A 23,054-nucleotide genomic window follows, 5' to 3' on the forward strand; every position below is an offset into this window, starting at 1 on the left:
GTTAATAATAACGTTAGACATGAATATAATGGTTAGAAGCTCCCTTGGCTTTCTATCATAAGGTCTCCAAAAGACTTGAAATGTGATGACTTGATAATGTTCTAATTGAGTCATAAGTTGGAGAAGCTAAATTCTCCTTTTCTGCAGCCTGCCATGGTATGCTTAAAGAGCCGAAATCTGTTACAGAGTCCCATTTGGAGTACTGAAATACAATTTTGAGTGCACATAATAAAATAGTTTAATAGAGCAAATATAATTTTTAAAAAATATTTCAGTATACCTATTACCATCCTTTAAAGATAATAAAAGTAGGCTGGAGGAAACAGAAAATGCTCTATGCAAAAGGTATTCAGGAAGAAAATTCCATAAAACCAAAACAAAGAACAGCATTATATTCAGCTTCTAAACAGCAGATGTTCTTTGTGTCCCTAGCTGTGCCTACAAGTGCAAAGTAAAAGAGAGAATTAACACAATTATCTGGATAATTTGATGAAAAAAATCTGTCTCATTTTCAGTATACTGTAGAACAAAAGTATAATTTAGACTGAAAAATGTGGATAACTACCTCAGTTTCTACTTCCTATGGATTTAGAGTCACTAGTTTTCAGAAAAGCAAGATACTGGATAATGTTTAAGAGCTTAGATCCTAGAATCAGACTATGTTTAGAATACAAACTCTAACATTTACTAACTGTCGTGTGACTTTGGACAAGTGACTTAACCTCTCTGAAACCAATCTTCATCATCTATAGAAGAAATAATATTAGCATCTCTCTTATAAAATTGTCATGAGGATAAAACAAGATAATGAATGGAAAAATATTTATACAGGAACTGGAGCATACAAGAGTTTGGTGGACGTTAATTATGATGATGATAATATCTGAATGTGGATCTATCACTGACTAGTGTGTGACCTTATGCAAGTTGTTTTCTCTACCCTTAACTTTTCTCATTTGAAAAATGGGGAAAATATCAATAGCTACTTTGAGTTTACTTAAGTATTATATAAATTAGTATTATGAAGAGTATACTACATTTCCTAACACCTACTAAGCATTTCATAAACATTAGTTGTCCCTGGTAGTAACAAAATTTCCCTAGGAGAATAGATGAATTTTCAATATCAACATAGATACGTACCTCTGGATTGAGGCGTTCACCATTCTTTAACCAGGTGTACAAAGGATTTGGCTTTCCACTAGCTTTGCATTCCCAAAACAAATTGTCATGGATAGATAGGTATGTATTTTGGATTTTTTGTTCCCATTCTGGTGGGGCTGTTTCAAAAACAGACAAGAACAACTACTTGGCAAGCCAGTTATCCAAAATATTGTGCAACATTCCAAGGTCTGTAGAAGGCAGAAGGACAAGACATACTGGGTCCAACAGTGCTGCGAACACATGATTTGAGTGAAGGGAAATGTGGAACAACGGAAATCTTGATATAAATATCAGTGGTCCTTTGGCATAAGATAAATATTTGCCAATTGTCATTCTGATGCACCTTTACAGCAACTTGGGTGTTGTGGGAAAAGGTTCAAATGTAAAACAAGGCCGGAGAATAATTTCATGGTAAATACTGGTGCATAGGTCAAGTTAGAAAATGTATACCAAATCTGAACCCACTGTGGGCACAAGGCCCTTGATTATATTTGGTCCAAACTGTTCTAACTAAAAATAAGTATATCTATATCAGACATAATTATAATTCAGTTTGAAGCATAATTCAAATATGAGCCTTATCATATTTTAGCAGGATTATAGTCTTTTTTTTTTTTTTTTACCCTAGATAAAACCTTTGACAGGCAGTGAGTACTGAGGCATTTATATTAAAGTGCTACTTAGGTATAAGGTGGTATTATTCTTACTACCATTGACAGAAACAGGTGGGGTACAGATTAAATGTTTTAAAACTATTATTTCTTTCATAAAGATGATATAGGGCTGCCTGGCTGTGTCATTTAATCCCTCTCTTTTATTTAGGTCTGTCCTCAGATACATAAGAGCAGGTAAAATTTCCTTTGGAACTGCAGGCTATTACAAGCTAGATGTTTTATATGTCTAATTGCAGTTAATTCTCCTTCCAATCTTTTGTAGAGGATTTTTGCAGAGATGTTAGGTAACCTGCTCAAGAAGACACAGTCAAAAAATACAGAAGCCAAAATTTGAACCCTGAAAGCAGAGCCTAAGTCAAGGGGTTGTGTTCAGGCTGTCTGTCTGGGAATGCCAGACACCATAGGTAAGGTGTCAGGAAGAGGAACAGTCAACAGGGAAGGAAAGAGGCAATGCAAGGATCAGTTATTGAGTTGGCCACCAACAGGGGCCACTGTTACTCTATCTTCTGTGAAGTTCTAAGGGGTCTTTATAACTGCCTACCCAGGGAAAGGAAGAGTGGCATTTGTTCACTGGATCCTGTCCACAGTCATTCAGGGGCAGTATAGGCATTATGTATTAGCACCTCCAGGTTGTGTGTGCTTACGTGCTGAGTAGGCTCTTGAGAACAAAGAAAACTGAGGGGGAAACAAGATGGACTTTGTGTGGAACCTGAGATGAGACTCTGTCAGGTTACACCCGCAAAACATAGAGCTGCTCATTGTAGCAGTGGTTGAAGTAAGAAGTGGGACTGAGAGTCTTTGAAATGTTATACAAGTAAATCTGACTTCCCGGGTTTTCCCACTGCAACATCTGCTTCCACTAAGATAAAAGGTCCTTTATGGAGCTGGTCACTGAGAAGAAGGAATCATGACATCTCACTGTCGTAAAAACTAAGCCTGGGATTACCACCTGTGGAAATCAAGAGGACTTCCAGTTACAGAACATGCTCATCACAGTTTTAAGGGCAAATCAAGGCAAGACTTAGAAGTGGATGCATGGGTGAAACTGAATCATGTTTCTGAATATTAGCAAAACTTTATAATTTGTAGATGATTGTTTAGAAATTGTTTTAACATATGTTAGACCTGGGAGAAGGAATTCATACTCACATAAAATTCATATAGCTTATACAAGTCTGAAATATATATGGGTTGTTGTTTAATGCAGTAATTATAACTTTAAAACACATTTATTTTTTTAATACATAAATCCTTTGGATGCTTCAGATTCTGAAGACCAAGACCAGTTTGGAAATACATGAAAGAAAGGACTTAGGATTTCAGGTCAACTATATGGGCATGGATTTTAGATTTTATTTTTTTGCCAATTGAATGGTTATGGAAAGTCACTTAACTTCTCTGAATATGTTTCATTTTCTATAATGATATTAATACTTTAAAGTCCTTTGGAGGTTATAAAGATACAATATAGAAGGATAGGATTCTGAATTGTAACTTAAACACAGCAATATAATAAAACTGATTCTTTTCTTAAAAATTTCAGGTCTTATGCAATGCTCAGGTAATTGAGTCAATTACTCAATTGCTCCTTTGGGAGCACAGTGACAAATAAATTAATAGGTGAGCAAGAAGCATAATATTTGTCTTATTGACCAATTATTCATTATTACTCCACAAGGACCATTTGGACTCATTAAATGGCTAATGACATGTATTCCTTCCTCTTACTATTGTTAACAATTACATGAATTAATATTTGTAAAATCTGTTGTGTAAGTTAACAGTTTCTGTAGAAATGTGGGAGAAAGCACTTTATTATTGATTTCTGGTTTAAAGATACCCTCATTTTCTGTTTAATCATTTAGATATATCTTTGTCTATTTAATAGAAAAATGAAGTATCTATTAAAAACTAGCCAAAGCCTTTAATACTTTGGTGCCACTAAAATACTTCCAGTCACATCCTTACTATTTTATTTACAACGGATGTTAGATTCGAAAGACTGTTTTTTAAAAAATACGTACGTGTGTGTGTGTGTGTGTGTGTGTATAACTACAACTGTAGAGGAATAATCAGCAGGATATCATATTCTATATATAAAATAGTACTTTTCATTCAAGGTTAAAATAGGAAATTCTAAAGGAAATGGAAAATAATATAACCAAGGCACAATATGTTCTCCCCACAGGATACTCAACCACCATTCCTATGAGAAAATTACAATACCTTGGACTTTTCCAGTTATGAAAAAATATATATTTTCTTCAATTACTTTATCATTGATTGTAAACATATCACACAGAAACATGTCACATAAAAAAGTATTTTTGGTCACGTATAAATACAATCTTAAAAAGGTCTCCAGTACGGATATATTAAATTTAGCAAAGAAGTTAAGCATATCCTAAAAGCACCAAACATTTTGGTAATTCTGGGGGTGTATTTTATGATTTGTTTGATGTAGAAAAAGAAAAAAATTTCATGCAAGTGTGTATTTTGGCCTGGATAAATGAAGACATGAAGACAATTTTTATATAATATATGCTTTCATTTGAGATTCTGGTAATTGAGACAAACATATATTTTAAGTGAGGTAATGACTTTATTTTTCTATTATCTACATATGAATAGACAAAATCTGTAAAACAGAAACAAATACTGAAAACTACCATTCAGTATTATGTTTCTCCTGTCATTTTCTCCTTCTTTTGTGAATTCTACTTAGAAGTATAATTAAGATTGTCATGGGCTGTTGGTGCATGCTTTATGGGAAATATATTGGATTCTATGGTACTTTGTGTTACAAACTTTTATAGCTTTAATGTGACACTGTTGATACTTTCAAGGCAATTATAATAAACAATAGCATGCAAAAGCCATGATGGAATTAAAGCTATATTTTAAAAATGGTCATTCCCACCTGTCCATCACTGTATGAAGCATCCTAACCTAGATATGTATCTGCTTTATTTCTCCTATGACACTTCCACAACATGCTAATGATTTTCACTACTTACTATGAAGGATATTACCAAATATTTCATATATTTTTTGAAATTCTATTAGCTTACCATAGAAAATGAGTTGACCCTTTGCAAGGTTTCTTCCTCGAAGGTTGCCTGCAATGCACTCATAGAAGCCTTCATCTTCCTGTTGAAAGTTCGGGATTTCAAGAATAGCTTGGGATTTGCTGTACTTGACTTTCCCTGGCAACGGGTTTCCATCCAACCTCCTCCAACTAATATCAGGGACTGGACTAAACAGTTATACCTCATTAGAATAGAAGACGATTTAGTCTTTATGACAGCAGGATAACATAAGAGCGTCCTTAAGAGTAATTCTCAAGGAAAAGTTTTCAATCAATCTATTATGTCGTGACTAGTTTTCAGATCATGCAATCATTCACCATTCACTCATTCAACAATTTATAACACTTTATTAAGTGCCTGCCATGTGCAAGTCATGGTGCTATAATCAGGGAATAAATCGATGAATAAAATAGACATGTTTTCTGCCCTCAAGTTGCTTAAAGACCAGTGGAGAAACATACAATAAATAAATAATAAAAAAATAATACATTTGTAAATTGCAGTAAATGAAACAAAGGAAACAGGGTGCAGAAATAGGAACAAGATTATATCAATGTAAATATGGTGGTCAGGAAATTCTTTGTAAGCATGTGACATTTAAGAGTAGACCACCTTTTTCTATATTTATAGATTCTAGGACAAGAATACAGATTCCTCTATAGCTAAATTGGTACTAACAGGTAACTGAAGACATACGTGATGGGTGATCTAGATCATCAAGGAAACCAGTACAATACAACAGATCTATATAAACTGGGAGTATAGGTTTCATGATTTTCAAAAGAATGTACTCATTTATACCTTATCTAAAACAAAAACAACAAAAAACCTCAGAGAAGATAATTTTATTTTGTACCCTACTGCTATTAGAATTTGTGGAGTTCCTTTATTTATAGGTTTAGCTTAATATCTTATATCTAATACCTTTAGTCTAATGTGGATATCTTTTAAAATAGCAAAAATATATTTAAAATATCTGAATCTAAGTGCTAACAATAAGGGATGAATTTAGAAATTCATCGTGAGAAAGACCTTGCTTCTACAGATATAATATAAAGAAATGCAGGCTATATGTAAAGTTACAGCAGGAAAGTATTTCCTAATAAACTAATCATTTGTAATATCAATCCCCAATCTATTTACATTAACATCTTTCCTTTCCTACTGTCAAATCATTCTTCATTCCCTTATAGATTTCCAGATGATTTAAATATTTCTATTCTAAATATATTTTAAATTAATAATAATAATAAAAGTAATTCATTTTGCAAAGCCAGATTGTAAACTTTGTCAAAGATACAGGATTTCTTCAAGTCAACAAAAATAATGCAGGAATTATCCAGTCAAATGCAAAGTGGTTGACAAAGATCTGTGGAGTTTGAGCAGTAAACTGCAGAATATTGGTGATGGTGACTCAGTAAAGGCTTCAAAAAAAGCAAAACTGATGAAGTCCAAGGAATTTTTTATTGGCAAACAATGATGATCCTTCTATGCAAATCAAAGATACACACAATATAGAAAGTCACACATGTGCTCACATATATTTGTCAGAAAACATACCCTCCAATCACTGTGTGATTTGTCTATTTTTCTCAGAATTAGTATATAGTTACAAATGTAACTTGAATTTTGTTAAACACAAAATAAAATAATTATTATGATAAACTTGGTTTTGTCCTTCTAAAAAGCCTTGCCACTTACCACAAATTAAGGTTGACATTTTAGTAGAAGGGCATATTCCTGCCAACAATTAACCTCAGATAACTGGTTTTCTTATTAATTCATATTACTGAGTACAAAACAACAAATAAAAATGAAGTTTTAGAAGAAAATTTATTCACATAGAAAGATCTTCACCAAGTCAGGAGAATTTTATAGTATATGCTCTATCATCCAAATTTTTAAAAAATATGTATGTGCTGCATATGTGAAGATAGTAAAAGTTATTATCTATGATAATATTAATACCTTTAATTTTCTTCTTTCTGCTTATCTCCATTTTCCATTATTTTCCTACAAATGCATGCATTACCTGTGTAATAAAAATTTCTAAGAAAATTTATTTACAAAGAGAATACAGAGGCTCTGATACTTGTCTAAATTCATGATCCTTTGTTAGTTTTTTATGACAGTGTATCTCTGAGGTTTGTGACAAATACATGCAAAGTCACCAACTAAAAAAAGCTTTTAACCTAAATATTCAGACCAAAAAATCAGTAAAGACTGAGTATATTTCCCATAGTTATATCATAGTTCTTTATTTTGATTATGAAGACAGAAGTCATTTTTAAACATCACTAAATATCTAAATCTGAGTCAGTTTGACATTTAAAATAATTGTAATAGTATCACAACAAATAGCTACTTCTTATTAACCACAAACGATGTGCTCCATATTATATATGTGTACCACATGCCACAGTTAATCTCCTTTACTTTTCCTACAACTAAAGGTGGCAGAGCTAGGATCTATGTCCAAGTTTCCTTGCCTCAAAAGCTGTGTACTTAATCATAAGGCATACAGACCCCATGGCTATTACATGATCATCTTCTGATAGCTTTAGTATTTGTGGTTTTACAAGAGTAGATGTCTGTTTAAAGTGTCCAAATTAAGTAGGGGCAAAAAGAACAAGTCCAACCTATCCCAACTATTCCTACTTTTCCCAAAAGAACTCACCGGTAACACTGAAGTCTCTCCGGATAAGCTCTTTTCCCCTAAATGGATGAAATGGTAGATCCTATAGGGATACAGAGGTATAGAGATACACCTTTCCAACAGAAGTAATGCAGCAGAAAATGTCAGTACTCTACTTGCATGCCTTCTGATCCCTTAGCCACCCCAGATTCTGAAGTGCCATTACCCTCAACAGTTAGTATCTTTATCTGTATCTCTTTGTTGACAACTACCCTCAAGCTGCTGTAGCTAACTTTCCCTTCACAAAGAAAAGAGGTGAAAGCAGCTAGGCATTTACACATCCCTGAGGACAGCTCTTAACAAACACCTGATTGGGCGCCGTGGTACAAATAGTCCAGCTCCTTGCCCCTGCTGATTGGGTATCTCTAGGGTGTGCCCTGCACTCTCTCCAGAGCTCCCCTACAGGACTGAGGCTAATTTAACTTCTGTTGAATTTTGCATGATACCATACTCTGCTTGGGTACTCTCCCATACGTGTCCCACTTCCCCATTCTCTTATGGGTTCTTTCTAAGAACTCTTCTATCAAATTACTTGCAAAAAATGATCCTTTCAAGGTCTGCTTCTTGAAAAACCCATTTATTAGAATTCCCAATATACTCTGACCATTTTTTACTTTAATTACAATATCGACCACAAGGAACCCTTAAATAATTCTCAGTATGAAATGTCCATGTAGCCATTAGACAGATATAGAAATGGTATTCTGTGATATTAAACATCAGTGGAATACAAGATCAAAACTAAGCAGTAGAATCCTTGTGGAAAGCCACGACTGTGGAACATACAAGGTCTAAATTACACCAGAATAACAGCAAAAGGCAAGAAATGTAGAAAAGACACAAGGCTGAACAGAGACAGATAAGTTTCTCACTTAAAAAAGAACACCCTTTAGGGTTTTTTTCTTACCTCATTTGGAGTTGGAGTGGTAAGTCTTTTCCCATAAACCATTTAATTATGGAGAAGGTTATAAGATTCAGTGTACTAACTTCTAACTTAAGAACTTTCAATTTTGAAGAAGGGTATAAGAATTAGAGTAATGAATTCTCAATCTGCAGTGAACCCATGTTTGTTTGTTAGTTTTCTGTATTTTGATTTTCCTTTAAAAAACCAATGCTTCCTACCTTTACTTCATCTGATTTGATTTGGGAAGACTACACCTCAGGCTTCAGGAGAGAGCACAAGATTCAGGTCTTGCCATTTGAAACAGCTGCACTATAGTCACTGTGATTTGTCAACTATGGGAACCAAGACAACCTGTCAGAGACAACTACACTCAATTCTGGGACTGCTTTTGGAAGAACTGTTGAAGGGAGAATCTTCACTGTGGTTTGCTGACAATGTAATAGAAACGTAGAACTTCTAAGCAATAATTTCCCACCAAATGGAGTATCTTTGAAAACGAAAGTTAACACAAAGGAAAGAAACTTGGAATTCTTCACATGCCTGGAACAAGTTATGCCTGATGCCCACCCCCACCCAGATCTCTCTTTGAACACTTCTGTAAGTCAATACATCCTTTTCTTTTTCAACTTAGGCTTGTTTGAGTTGTTTTCCTGCTGCTTTCAAACCAATCCTCCCACCAAAAAAAAAAAAAAAAGGAAGAAGACTTGACAAATAGTTCTGAATGCCTGGTCTAAATGCTACCTGTGGGACTGAATTATACAATATGGTGGATTCCCTCTGGAGATTACATTTTATACTCCATATATTAGAATTCTCAGGGCAACTAAGCTACCAAAAAAATCGCTTTTGAAAGTTTTAGAAAAAAACAAGTCTTATCAAATGGATTTTATGACTACATTTTATGTTAAAATTACTAATAGGAGACAAATCAAGCAGTTTTATAAGAATTCACAGTTACTAATTAAATGCTGAGATTTTCTTCAGATTTGTCATATCACTGCTAAATATGAATGCCATCATCCTCCTGATTATCACTGGTAATGTGATATATACAGACAGAATAAATGCAAAACACAGATTACATAAAAATGCATGTTCATTTTAATGGAAACTTCCCATTTTGTCCTAAAACTTCTTATGAAGATACTAAATGAAGAACTAAATGAACTTTAGATTTCACACCCTCTGTCTTTTCTGAAGGCATCCCAAATGGACAGTGGGTGGGAAGAACTGGAAAGTACAAAAGATGAAATTATTTTAGTAATGAGCTTTAGTTTTTAAAGATTTTTATTTATTTATTTGTGAGAGAGAAAGAGCAAGTGCACGAGTTAGGGGAGGGGCAGAGGGAGAGAATCTTCAAGCAGACTCCCCACTGAGGGTGGAGCCTGATGTGGGCCTCCATCCCATGATGCATGAGATCATGACCTGAGCCAAAACCAAGAGTCAACCAACTGATCCACCCAGGTGACCCAATCAGTTTTAGTTTTTAAATGCAAGTTCATTTTTCTAAGGTATACCATTCCATGTAAATAATAATTACAAAAATAAAACTATCATAATAGGACACTATTTATGCAGTACAGAGCAGAACGTAGCTCTTATTAGCTATATTTTGTTCCACCTTCATAAGCATGAATTTTCTCATTTATAGAACGGGGATTAATAATAGTACATAATTCATAGGATTGTTGGAAGCATTAAAGGATACAATCCATGTCACATGTGCAACATGCTGTTTAGCACCCATTAAACAGTACATTTGAGTATTAATGATAAATTAATAAAATAATTTAAAGCATTATTATGTTATTGTTATTATTTCAAAAGCAAAAATCCTAGCTGATATTTATTTGTTTTCTGTTCTCTGTTAAGGACTCCATATGACTATGCGTTCGACATATATTGATTTATGAATCATTTGTCAATTAAAATTAGATCTCCACACTGTGAATGAAATGGGTGCACAAACATCCCCTGTCTCTAGAAGTAAATTTCTTGCTTCTTACTGCTTTATATATCGACTGCTAAGATGCTATTACCCCTGATCATAGTGGTCATGCTCATTTCCTCATCATGACAGCAGAGCTCTCTCAGGTGAGATACTACGTGTTTTGTTGTGAAGTATCTTTGTTTTTCAAACTGGTTAGTCATCTAGGACCATGGTGGTAGGAAGGAAAGGAATTACACAGTGTTCTCCAAAGAGAAAAAAAATCCTATGTAACACCCCTGATAATTTTTATATATATTAATAATCATTAATTGAGTGCTTACTATGTACCAGGCATTGTGACAGATGGCTTCCATATGTCATCTGAGTTAAACACTCAGCTGGCAGCTGCTAACAATTCTAATTACCTTTTTGGAATGGTATTCACGTTTAGACAGGTAATTTCTGCTAAGTTATTACCTGCCAATTCTCCTCCACTTAGAGTTCCAGTACAGGCTAATTTATTGTGATTCACCTTCCAATTCTTTGAGTTACCACCCATTCAATATAAACACTAGTAGACGACTTCTTCTACTGGGGATGCAGCATTCTTTTTAGGGTCTACCTAGCTTGGCCATGTTGATGATGTTAGTGATGCAGTATTTACTGGCAGTTCATTCTAGTTTAAAGTAAGTGGTCTATTGAAAGTGCACAGTTAATATATTAATACGCGAAGAATGTCATGGAGCAAGGGGGGATCTTCGAGGGGTCTTCAGAATGGAGATTATTGTTAAATCTCTTGAAACTGTGCTGTTATAGAAGGGAAGTGAAAATAAATGGTGCTATCATCAAAATAAATGGTGTTAACTGCAAATATCAGCCATTTCTGGCAACATTTTGTTTTAAGCTCTATTTTCTCCCTACCCTTTCTTTTTTCAAGTCTTCCTAAATATGATGTAGAAAGAAAGCTTGGATATAAATCTCAATAAAGAAAACCGATCCGAAGCAACTCTCTTATTCAAAGATTCCTCAGACCATAGGAGACGCACTCACGAGGCTTGCATCTCAAAAGGAGCTTTACAAAACCCTTTTCTGATTTTGTTACTATTTGCTAAATCAAGTTTGCCTGGAATGTGGGTCCTCACAGTTGTGAAATACTACCAGATAATAACAGCAAAGTTTTCTCTCTCTTTGTTCCTCCACCCCCCTGGTTTTGTGCTTCTTAAATAAGCATTGCCATAAATAAGGACTTTTACTCCGTTTTCTCTCGGCATTATGCTTTTACGGAGTGAGCATCCTATTAATTTTATCTGGAGACAGAGTATACATTTGTTAACCATCTGGCCTAGTTCCAACCTGAATTGGAAGTTAAATTAAAGCTCTTCACACACTAGTAGAAATTGTGCTTCAATTCTATACTATTAGCCCATAAATAGAATTTTCATTACTAGTGCTATTTGAGAAAGCTTGTATTTCTCCCCTGGATTTCTTAAATCTCATTATCCACAGCTTAAATCCAGGCCGTACTAAGTTTTTAACTAGAAACTGGTACAGCGAACCAGTTTCCTAAGATGCTCATATTTGGGATTATTCTTAACTTGAACCTCATTTCAGAATATCCTGTCAGTGGCCATTTTTAATCGAAGACAGCGAAACAGAATAACAAAACCAGCAAAGAGTGCCTTTGTTAAATTTTCAGACTGTTCAGCTAGCTGCTTTCATTTCCTCAACTTGAAATATTCATACAAAGAGCTTGGAATGTAAGACTGTCCTATGGGGATACAATGTGGATACATTCACGAGTTCTGCAGAAGAGTAATCTCACTGTTAGGAAAAAAGGAAAACATTCTTTTTCTGAGTGATCTAAATGCAGTCATGATCCTGTTCTACTGGTCAGTGTCTACATCAGGTTCCTCTCAGGGAAAAATCTATGGGGCGCACGTATTAGTACGGTATATTTGACACTACAGTTGTCACAGCCAATTGAGAAGCTGCAAATGGTTTGGTCATAACAGCAATGCAGAATGGCACTTGCAAGTAAGGTAAAAGGACACAGGCAGGTTTCTGTATGATTGAATGCAAACTGCCCAATTTTTCTGAGCCTCAGCTTTCTCTTTATAACTAGAGATAACAATGGGTACATAAAAGGCTTCTTGAGAGGATCAAATAAGGAAATATGAATGAGAATCCATGGTAAAATAGAAAGGTTGAACCCAAAGTAAGGCTTGCTAAATTTCCTTATTACCATGATTATTATCACACAGGGACAAGAAAGCCCAATTATCTAAAGATTCCCTAACAATGTTATTGCCATTTTCTACTCCTTTTAACTAAGGTAAAATAAGCACTAATTTGTACATGAACCATAAACTGGAGATCGTCATTACAAGGTGAAAACGACACTGCATTTAGCAGTTAATTAACAGCTTGTCCATAGTGTCTTATCAATACATAATATTAACCCTAAATAAATACCTCTCCGATCACATGAACATTATGCTGCTCTAAAGTAAAGAAAATGATAATTTGGTTAAGGTATGTGAAGTTCTGGAGGCCTGTGTTCCATCAAATTTATAGGTCTTGACTTTAGCTCTGCTCATAACCATACACTTCCAGATAAAGAAGTAAAGGGAACATTACGTATGGTATGCTAATATTTAATCATTCTATCATTAATATATCTATATGTATTGAGCACATATATGCCTGGCACTGTGTTAAGTACCTCAGTGAAACCATGTAACAATACTATGAGACACAGGATTACTGTTATTGATATTCTGTAGATAAGGAGACTGGGTCTAGGAAAGGCTGGATAACATGCCCAATATCACACCGTTAACTTAAAACAAAGAAGAATCTGAACCAAAGTCTGTCTTTTCATAGAGACTGAGCTCTGAACCATCATGCTTTGCTGCTCCTACACGAACTAAGCAGATATAAAATGAGTTATCTTATTAGGATGTATTAGGACGTGCTGAGAAATATATTCTTCACCGAATGAACTAATGTGTTTTACAACCAGTGGAGAGAATTCCTTTTGTCCAAGGTTCAGAAGATGAAAGGATAGAGTTGCTTTGTTTTGTTTTTTAACATACTGAGATGCCTCCAGATTCTGATAAAGGTTCTAGAGATGGGTTTCAAGGTCAGCTGGAAAAAAGGAAGCAAGTAACTTCTTTTCGTTCAGCTCAGTACCACCTTGGATTTGAAATCTCTCTCATGCAATTGCCAATTATTTAAAAAGAAAGAAACGTAGGTCTCCTGAGAAAGGTGGTGATAGACTGGGACGGCAAGGATGATGAGTTGCTTCCAGAAGCATTTTTATTCTTCTTGGATGATTTTTAGAGCCTTTAAATTAGTTTAATTTTAGAAACAGCACTGTTAAACTCCAATTTATGGCTTTGGAAAAAAAATGAAAGGAATGTTTCACACTGGATTCAGAGTATGCATGTAAAATCAAAAGAGGCCCAACTTTTAGGCTGGGTCCCTGATCTGTTAAAGTGGCCCCTTTACCAGTGTTCTTGAGGAGAATTTGGCAACACATTTCAGAAAACTTAGCTTTTTAGATTCCTTTTACCCAATAATTCTAACTTTCTAAAAATATACTGAGGAAGTTCTCATGGGCATGGGTAAAATCAGCCACAAGAGTATTCATTATATCATTATTTGCAGTGACAAAAAAGGGAAACAAAATAAAAGGAAAATAAGCGTCCACCAGTTGGAGGCCAGCTGAAAACATACATTCAAATGTCCCCCGTCATCACAAATGAGGGTAAAACGGACTGTTTAAGGACCTGCTGATACATTTACAGTTTATGGTTTTAAGATTTTTAAAAAAACACTTTACAAAATAATATATAGAAACGATGTTAACAGCACAACAAATAAAGTAGTATTGGATTATAACCCAAAGTACAAAATAAATATCCACTAATCAATACTGATATAAATAAATGAATAATCGGGAGGAGGAAGTGACAAATCTCCCATGCAGAGCAATGTCAAATAAATTATAAGGATTCAGTACCTTAAAGGAGGTGAAGCATAGCTTCCTATTCATTAAGTGAGGACGGTGCATACTAACCTCCTTCCAAAAAGTCAATGTGGAAAGAGAGAAAAATCAGTAATTTTACAGAGGAGCATCTTGACAAAAATTACTTCAGCTGAGTGACGAAGGGCCAACATTAGCAGTCATAAATCATTTTGAAAGAGTAGTAACCTTGATATGATGTGGTGAAATGGCACTTTGCCTTTGTGTTGTTTTCCCCAAAACCCATAACCTTAATCTAAATATGAGGAAAATATTAGACAAATTCCAACAGAGGGTGATCCTACAATGACACTAACCATCACTCCTCAGAACTGTCAAGGTCATCAAAAACAAGGAAAGTCTGAAACACTGTTACAGCCAAGAAGAGCCTAGGGAGACAAAAAAAATTCCAATGTAAAATGGTAGCCTAGAAGGGATCCTGGAATGAGTGAATGAATGAATGAATGAATAAAACAAACAAACAAATAAATAAATAAAATAAGGACATTAGACAAAAAACCAAGGAAATTTGAAGTATATACCCTAGTAAAAACAATGGTTCACTAATTGGAACAAATGTACCATCTTAATGTAAAATGTTAGCAATAGGGGAAAATGTGTGGGGTTATATGGGATTTTGCTGTTCTAACTGCTCATTTTTTTTTGTGTTCTAAAACTGTTATTAAAAAGTCTATTAGTTAAAAGAAAGTAATGGTGAAAGGAGAAAAAGAGAAGCAAGAATCTCCTACTTCTCAGAGATACAAAGGACCCCTTAAATAATAGCCTAAAATTAGCTCTGCCAAAGGAATTGAGAGTGACCCCTTCTAATCTCAATTTAACAAAGGGCAGCCTGAGGAAAAGATAATCAGTAAATCTCCCAGAGTGAGTATCTTGAATGTCCCTTCACTGAAAGTTTGTAAGGAAAGAGCAGATCCCAAGAAAAATGTGTTATCATGTGTTCTTGCATCCATCCTATTTTCAGTAGCCTGCAAGCTCCCCATGGCCCGTACATAACCTTTATTTCCCCAGTGCCTAGTTTGGTGTCTGCCACCTGGAGAATTCCTTCTGACTAGCTGACTAAACAAATGAAGGAATAAAGGAATTAATGATTGAATGACGTATCCTAAGCATATTTGCTGAGTTAATATATACTTGTGTTCGATTTGACAAATGAGCGAATGAGGGGATGACAGTAATCCTTATATACATTATTAACCACAGAATTTTGAAATGGTAAATCCATTATTCTGAGCAAGTCCTTGAGGATTGTGTTAGCACAAAAATATAATTCAGAGATCCCTTGTCTCCTTCCTGTGTGTTCCTTTTTACCTCCTCAGTTAAAGCAGCACTGACAACTATTTATTGACTGCCCTTTATGGGCCGGGTACTTGGGTAGGTAAATAGGTAAGTTTAATAGTATTTCCAGTCCTTACAACAATTCTACTCTATATATCTATGTATCTTTGTATCTATCTATCTATCTACTGATCTATCTAATTTCACTTTTGTTTTACAGATAAGGAAACGGATCATAGTAGCCCAGCTATTGACAGAAAAATTTAGTATTTAAATACTGATCTTTTTGAATTCACAGTCTGTGTTCTTTCCAGAACACAATGTTGTGTTGAAATGTTAGTGAATCCACTAGTAAGTCTTCCAGTCCTAGGGTGAGTGCACGTGTATGTGTGTTTGTTGAGGATTAACGTTTTCAATTTCTTAACAATTGACTTGAATATTTGACAGCTCTCAGATTTGCATACACGGTCAACGGGGGTGGTGGTGGTATTCTATGGAGTTTACCTCAGAATTTACCAGAATTTACTGGTTTATGCCAAGCAACATAGTCCTGATAACATGTAAAACAATCAGCAAGCACCTAAAGATTAAGTTTCAGTGTGGGGTAAATGGGAAAAAAACTATACATAGAAAAATATTCCGCTCTGCAGATACTCAATTCAATGAGGAAAAAAAAAAAAAGCCAAATTACTTACAAGACATCCAAATAGGAAAAGTTAAAGATACCTCTTTGATTTCATTTAAAGCTAATTGTTAAAGGCCTAAAAGATGTGAATGTATCTAGTTTGATTTGAAAATACTATTGTCATCCTGAGGTACCACAGTGACCTTTTTTGTAGCATAATCTGCAATAATATCCATATGTATAAGAAAAAAAGGGAATATTAGATAGCTTCTCTTCATCTGAGAGTTCTGGAATACCCAAAAACATCTTGGTGAAACTTCACATTTATTGCTTGAAATTAATAGCAAAGCTGGGTATCTTTTCCTTCATAAATTAGAAAAAAATAAGTAAGATATATGTGTATACATAAATATAGTCCTGTGTGAAGGCTTCTGAACACATAGAACATTCAGTGCTGCTACTAATTTTATTTACATTTCTGAGCACTAACAGCAAAGTTACTAAATTAAGGTTAAAAAAAAAGAAGAAGGAAAATATGTTTGGTTGTTTATAAGAGCAGTAGAAGAGTTATGAGGGATATCAGTTTAATTTCTTCACTAAGAGCAAAGGCCTATATTTCCCTAACAGGAGACACTAAGATCTATCAGTCAATCATACTACATTTGCATAGCACCTATACACAGAATTTCTCAGGGTGTTTTACAATACAGTTAATTTGCAGCTTAGATAATTAAGAGTCTGCCATGTTAAACAAATGAGACAAAGCTGAGAGTTGAAAGCTGTGATCATGTCAGCTCTGAAACCCCAACATAGAAACTGAGTTACATATCCCCAAAGTCATAGCAGTTAAAGTTCAAGCAGGTACCTGAAGTTTTGTCTTAATTATTCTATACTCACACTGGTCTGTGATGGTTTAAGATGGTTAGGTTCTGTGAGTAAACACTCTAGTCTGCTTTCCCTACACCTCGCTCTCTAGTCTCCCTGCCTGCCGAATGCAGCAGTCTCCCATGTGAGTTGCTGTGACTGAAACTATGCTTTTTGTTCTGTCTCTAATCATCTATCCCAGATTTTTGTAAATGGTAGATATCACCATCATCTCATACAAACCTGTGAGGGGCATGCTCCTCAATGGCCCTGATTGATTTTTGGAAACACTTACTGCTTCTCATTAAAAAACTGCCTGGATTTTAAAAAGGTTAACTTTTGAATTTTTTTATTTTTAATATGTAAAGATAAAACTTACTTGTTGCTGAAATGTTAGTAATTACAGAGACTCTAAATGGGAAATATGCCTATAATTCCACTCCCCAGATAAAATCTTTTAAACATTTTACTGAAAAATTTCAAGCCTTTTGTTCGGAAAACATTTATAGAATTGGGGCTAACTGCCTCTAAACACAGGGAATGAATTCATATATTAAAAGATAATTTGATATAAATATCAAATGGCTATGAGTGTGAGTTTTGAAGTCAGAGTCAGTGAGATTTAGATTTGAATTCCAGATCTACAATTTTTGTTGTTCTAGTCAGTTAATTTCTCTAAACTTCACTGTATTCACCTTCACAATTAGCATTAATAACAATACCTGGCTTCTAACTATGCTCAAATCACTGGGACTACACTCACCCTCCTGCTGGAAACAAATGAAAAACGACAATTACATGGGAAACAAACCTGACTCCAGAAATCTAACAATGGATGGCATAAAACTGTGATCCCTGAAGGAGGGGAAATACACGAAGCGAGACTTTGGTACCCTGGTTTTCTATTTACAGGTGGGCACTATCCAGAGGAGAGAATAAGGAAGGGGAATCTATATAGGACATTAATGTTTCACTGAGTTGAGGAGACACAAAGGCTAAGTGACTGGGATTGCAGAGCAGAGTATCAGAGAGGATGGGATTATGAAAAGAAAGTGCATAAGTGTGTCACACGAGACTGGTAGAACAATTTTCAAAGCTCAGACAGGACTATAAGACAGTTGAGTTCCTCCAAGCTACTAAAAAGACATTTAGTAAACATTTGGAGCTTCAGTAGGGGCATGCATCTTACTAGTTAACTAGCCTTACACGAAAATGTACTCTATATCTAGTCTACAGAAGCTTAATGATAAGCCATAGAAAGATCAAGCAGATTTATAGCAACTTAACTCCTGTCAATAAAATCCAATACTTTAAATAAATATACCACAATCCAGCATATAACAACATAACATTCGTTATGTTTATAATTCAATCTAAAATTACCAGATAACCTAAAAACCATAAAAACGAGAATCATGACTAGGAGAAAAACAAGTCGACAGAAACAGATTCATAAATTATGAAGATGATAGAATTAACAAGCAAGGACTTTCATATCATCTATAGGGATCCTGCATAATAACGGGATTATAGCTGAAATATCGGTAGACTCAGACTCTGCACAAGAAAGAATCTCTAGGGAAACCCAAAGACAACAGGGGAGACACAAAGACAACAGAGAAAATGCTAGCCTCTGACACCAGAGCTACAGTCAACAAAAGTGGCAAACTTAACTCCTTGCTAGATAAACATAAAACCTCACACATGAATCTAGTAACCTCAATTTCTTTTAACTGATAAACCTCATCTATGGATTCAACAACAACAATACAAAGCATGTTAATAAGCAGTCTGCAGAGACAAAGCAAGCATTTGAACCACACTCAAATATGGCAAATATTCTGGGATTACCAGACTGGAAATTGAAAATTACTATGATTAATGTGTTAAGGGCTCTAATGGGGGGGGCGGGGGGGGAGAACCAAACAGACAACATATAAAAACACATGACTAAGGTAAGCAGAGAAAAAGAAGTTGTACGAAATGATCAAAAGGAAATGCTAGAAATAAAAACCACTGTAATAGAAATGAGAATGCCGCAGTAGGTGTACCAGTGGACTGAACATGACTGAGGAAAGAAAAAGTGAACTAGAAGAAATATCAGTAGAAGCTTTCCAAACCAACATGCAAAGAGGAAAAAAAAAAAAAAAGAATGAAAACAAAACAAACAAAACCACAAAACCAGAATATCCAAGAACTGTAGGAAACTATAAACGGTGCAACAGATGTCTATTAGAAATACCAGAAGGAGAACAAAGAAAAAAATGAATAGAAGAAATAGTGGAAATAATGATGGTTGGGAAGTTTCCAAAATTAATGACAGCCACCAAGTCATAGAGAATACCAGGCATGATACAAGTGGAAAAAAAAAAAAAGGCATACACTCAAGAGAAGGAATATTCCACAGGAAAAGGGGGATATTACCTAATTATGCAAGTATGTATGTGGTGCATTCCACAAAGGTTTAATGAAAACCAGTCAGGATTTTAGGAACTGTTTTAGGTCCTGAAAATGAAAACTTAAGAATAAAATGGAGCATTGACCTATCTTTGTATTTTTCCTCCCTTATATCCACCAATTCAGCTATTGATTTCCTTCCTCCCTCCCTCACTCCTTCCCTTTCTCTATTTACCTCTTATCAAAATATAAACCCTTAATGAATATATAGTTTATAGCATAAAAAGTATTCATTAGTTATTTAACAAGAATGTTTAGAAACATTGCTAATAAGAAAGAGACGTTTGATTTCATTCCTCCCCAAATTAGCTTTGCTCAGTTTTACGTTTATTGAACATCTTACAAAGAAGTGTGTCACCTCAGAAAGTGAACAAGGAGATTTAAATTGATTTGTACAAAGTAGTTACTATATTTGGAAAAAAAAATAACTAAGTCCAAATGCAGCATGGCAATATATTCACGAAGAGATATCGGAGAACATGATCCATAATTATCTTTCAGTAGAGTTTATAAAAACACTGCAAATATAGGTTTATAATTTATAAAGCAAGAGGTTTAATTTTTAACATTTTCAGATTGTTATTTTATGCCTATCATATAATTAATTTTGGAGAGAACGTGTTTTTTTATGTTTATTAATTGTGCAAATTTTAAAAGTTAATATAGTATTTGGTAAATATCAAATTTTATAATGGTCTTAAAAAAGCATTTTCAGTATGTTTTCAGTGTTTCAACCGCAATGCAATTTGTTCTTTGAAAACCACTGGCAAGCATATATAAAAACTCTTTTTGTTAGTAGCTCACAAATATATAATATTTTCCAAAGTATACAAAACACTTTCACATACATTTTGTCCATCTGAAGAAATGAGAAATGTATCTCCACTGCAATTACACAAGATATGTGTTTCTTATACAGGGTATTTTTACACTATCACTTTGACCCAGTGGATGCTTTGGACTTTCCATTTTAACCCCAAGGAATTTCAATCCCACATTAATGACTTAATTTAATAAACATAATCTCAACATTGATTGATTTTGTCACATAAAATCTTATGGAGTATGTTCCATCAAATCAATTATTTCCTTGGGAATTTTCTATGAAGTAATTCTTGTCATTTTTCATTTTTCTTCATTTTATTTCATCTGCAACAAATCTTTTATGTATAAACTTAACAATGAATGTACAATTTATCCATCAGTTTCTTTGGACATACTCCATGAGATTTAACATTTCGAGAGAGTTTTTTTTTTAATATTATTTTTCCAACTCAAATTTTCCTGAGTCAAATTTGCTAGTACAAATTATATCAGAAGCTTAGGTATTCCCATATGTTTTTAAGATAATAAATTTTACCATATGCAGTTTCACCAGTTGTCAGGTTTTAATGTGTTGATTGTTGCCATCATCATGAGGTTAAAAAGAGATGATCTTATTTACTTCTAAATCATTCCATTTGAGAATTTTCAACAATTTACCTCAAATATTCTAAGGCTTTGGTTCCCCTGTTTAGATTATTAATCCACTCCTTCCATTTACTTCCAGTGAATTCTTACAGCATGTACCCATAACTGGATCAAGAATGAAGTCAAATGGTGAACTCTAAGAGGGATGGTCCACATTTCCTTGACTCTACCTTCTTACTTTCCTCTACTCCTCTATCTCATAGCAAGCTGAGCTGAAAATGGAGTTGGATCTTTAGCAATATTTTGAGTGACATATCCCTCTCAAAATGCAGGCCAAGTTATAATTTACCACCCATCCGTTTTAATACATGGCATGTATGTGGGTATGGGAGGGTGTGTATGGTGAGAGGGGAAGAGAGAGACAGAGAGACAAAGAGAGCAAGCGAAGGACAAAGAGAGAGAAGGGAATGTGGCAAAGATTTGTACTTAGTCGGTTCAGATGAAGGACAAATATAATTGACATGATTGTCCAGGTATTACTCTTTCAACATTTTTTGTAGGTTTGAGTTTTTAAGAAATAAAATGTAAACATAAATAAAATTAGGAAATCTGATATGGGAGCAATTCAAAGCCTATACAGATCAACCAAGTTTTCTCCTTGTTCCCTCCTCTTTTCTACTCCAGAACTGACCCTCTTTGTTGTTCCCTCTTATACTGCCATCAGTATGAGACACAGAGAAAAGGAATGAACTGCAGAGATGAGAATTTGCAGATCATCTGAGATACCTATTTCTAGTTCCATCTTCCTCACTAACTCAAACACTGGTTAGACAAAAAGATAATAGAATTCGAATTTTGGGTTCAGAATAATTCAATGTTCATTGCCTAAATGCCAAGCTCAGTGCTAAGTGTTTTTTACGTGTATTACCCACTCCATACTTCAAAATAAATATAAACATTATAACTCCTTTTGGATGAATATATGGAAATTCATAGAGGTTAAGAAGCATGCTTGCTAATAGACAACTCTTGAGAATATTGTGAGTTGAATCTGTCTTCACTGGTTTCACGAGCAATTACCCAATCATTTACTTAAAAGTTTCTAAGTTCAGAACTTAAAATCAGGTGGGACTAGGATTGAATTTTTAACAGGAGCTTGAAATTGAACAGGTTACTTATCCAGTCTGAGCCTCAGTATTCTCATATATAATGAAAATATGATATACCCTGAATAATTATGAGGACTATATGTAGAGAGATAGAATATATATGTATATATAAATATATGTATATATATATATAAAATCTAACTTCTTGCTTATAAATGTTTAACAAATGAAATTTATTTACATGAGATTCTTGAGAACCAGGCTCAATAATTTTCAAAGTTATTTATTATGTAAGAGTATTTTTTAAATTACAGGAATCCATATATCCTGATGCCAAATATGATAGAATAAGCTATAAATATTCTTTTCAGATGCTATCTTTCATTGGTCTTTTTAAGTAAATTGTCTAATTCTCAAAGTATTTTGCTGACATTTTATGTTTTTTATAAACTTTAATTTTGGAGAAAGCTTGAAAATGGTGAAAGTTCATCATATCTTAAAAGGTTGTGACAGAAAGTCCCCATTTGTCACTTTCTTAAGCATGACTTAATCAGTCAGTAATTATTTATTGGACAAACACTATCAGACCAATACTGTATGAAAATATAATATGGTTTCTTAAATACCTGAAAAATGAATAACTTGAGAAATTTAATTTAAAGATCTACAAAATTTCATATATAGAAAGGAACTTAAAGAGATTTAGTAACCAGCATTATTTGGATTGCTCCATATATTTGAGAAAAGGACAGATGGGGCTAGGTAGGGAGAGATAGGTAGGGGACTATGTAATCAGGTTCACAGAAATCC

General features: G+C 34.3%; 1 protein-coding gene across 1 annotated transcript in view; it reads right to left on the minus strand.

The window, feature by feature from the left end:
- CNTN6 (contactin 6) overlaps nucleotides 1–23,054 on the minus strand; it is a 270,310-nt gene that overhangs the window by 72,466 nt on the left and 174,790 nt on the right. Inside the window, 2 exon segments of the mRNA XM_045808106.2 lie at nucleotides 1,144–1,280; nucleotides 4,910–5,094. Of these exon segments, the coding sequence (XP_045664062.2) occupies nucleotides 1,144–1,280; nucleotides 4,910–5,094 (322 nt within the window).

This window comes from Ursus americanus, chromosome 14 (genome assembly GCF_024610735.1).
Source record: "Ursus americanus isolate L20-20 chromosome 14, mUrsAme1.1.p, whole genome shotgun sequence".
Classification (NCBI taxonomy): Eukaryota; Metazoa; Chordata; class Mammalia; order Carnivora; family Ursidae; genus Ursus; species Ursus americanus.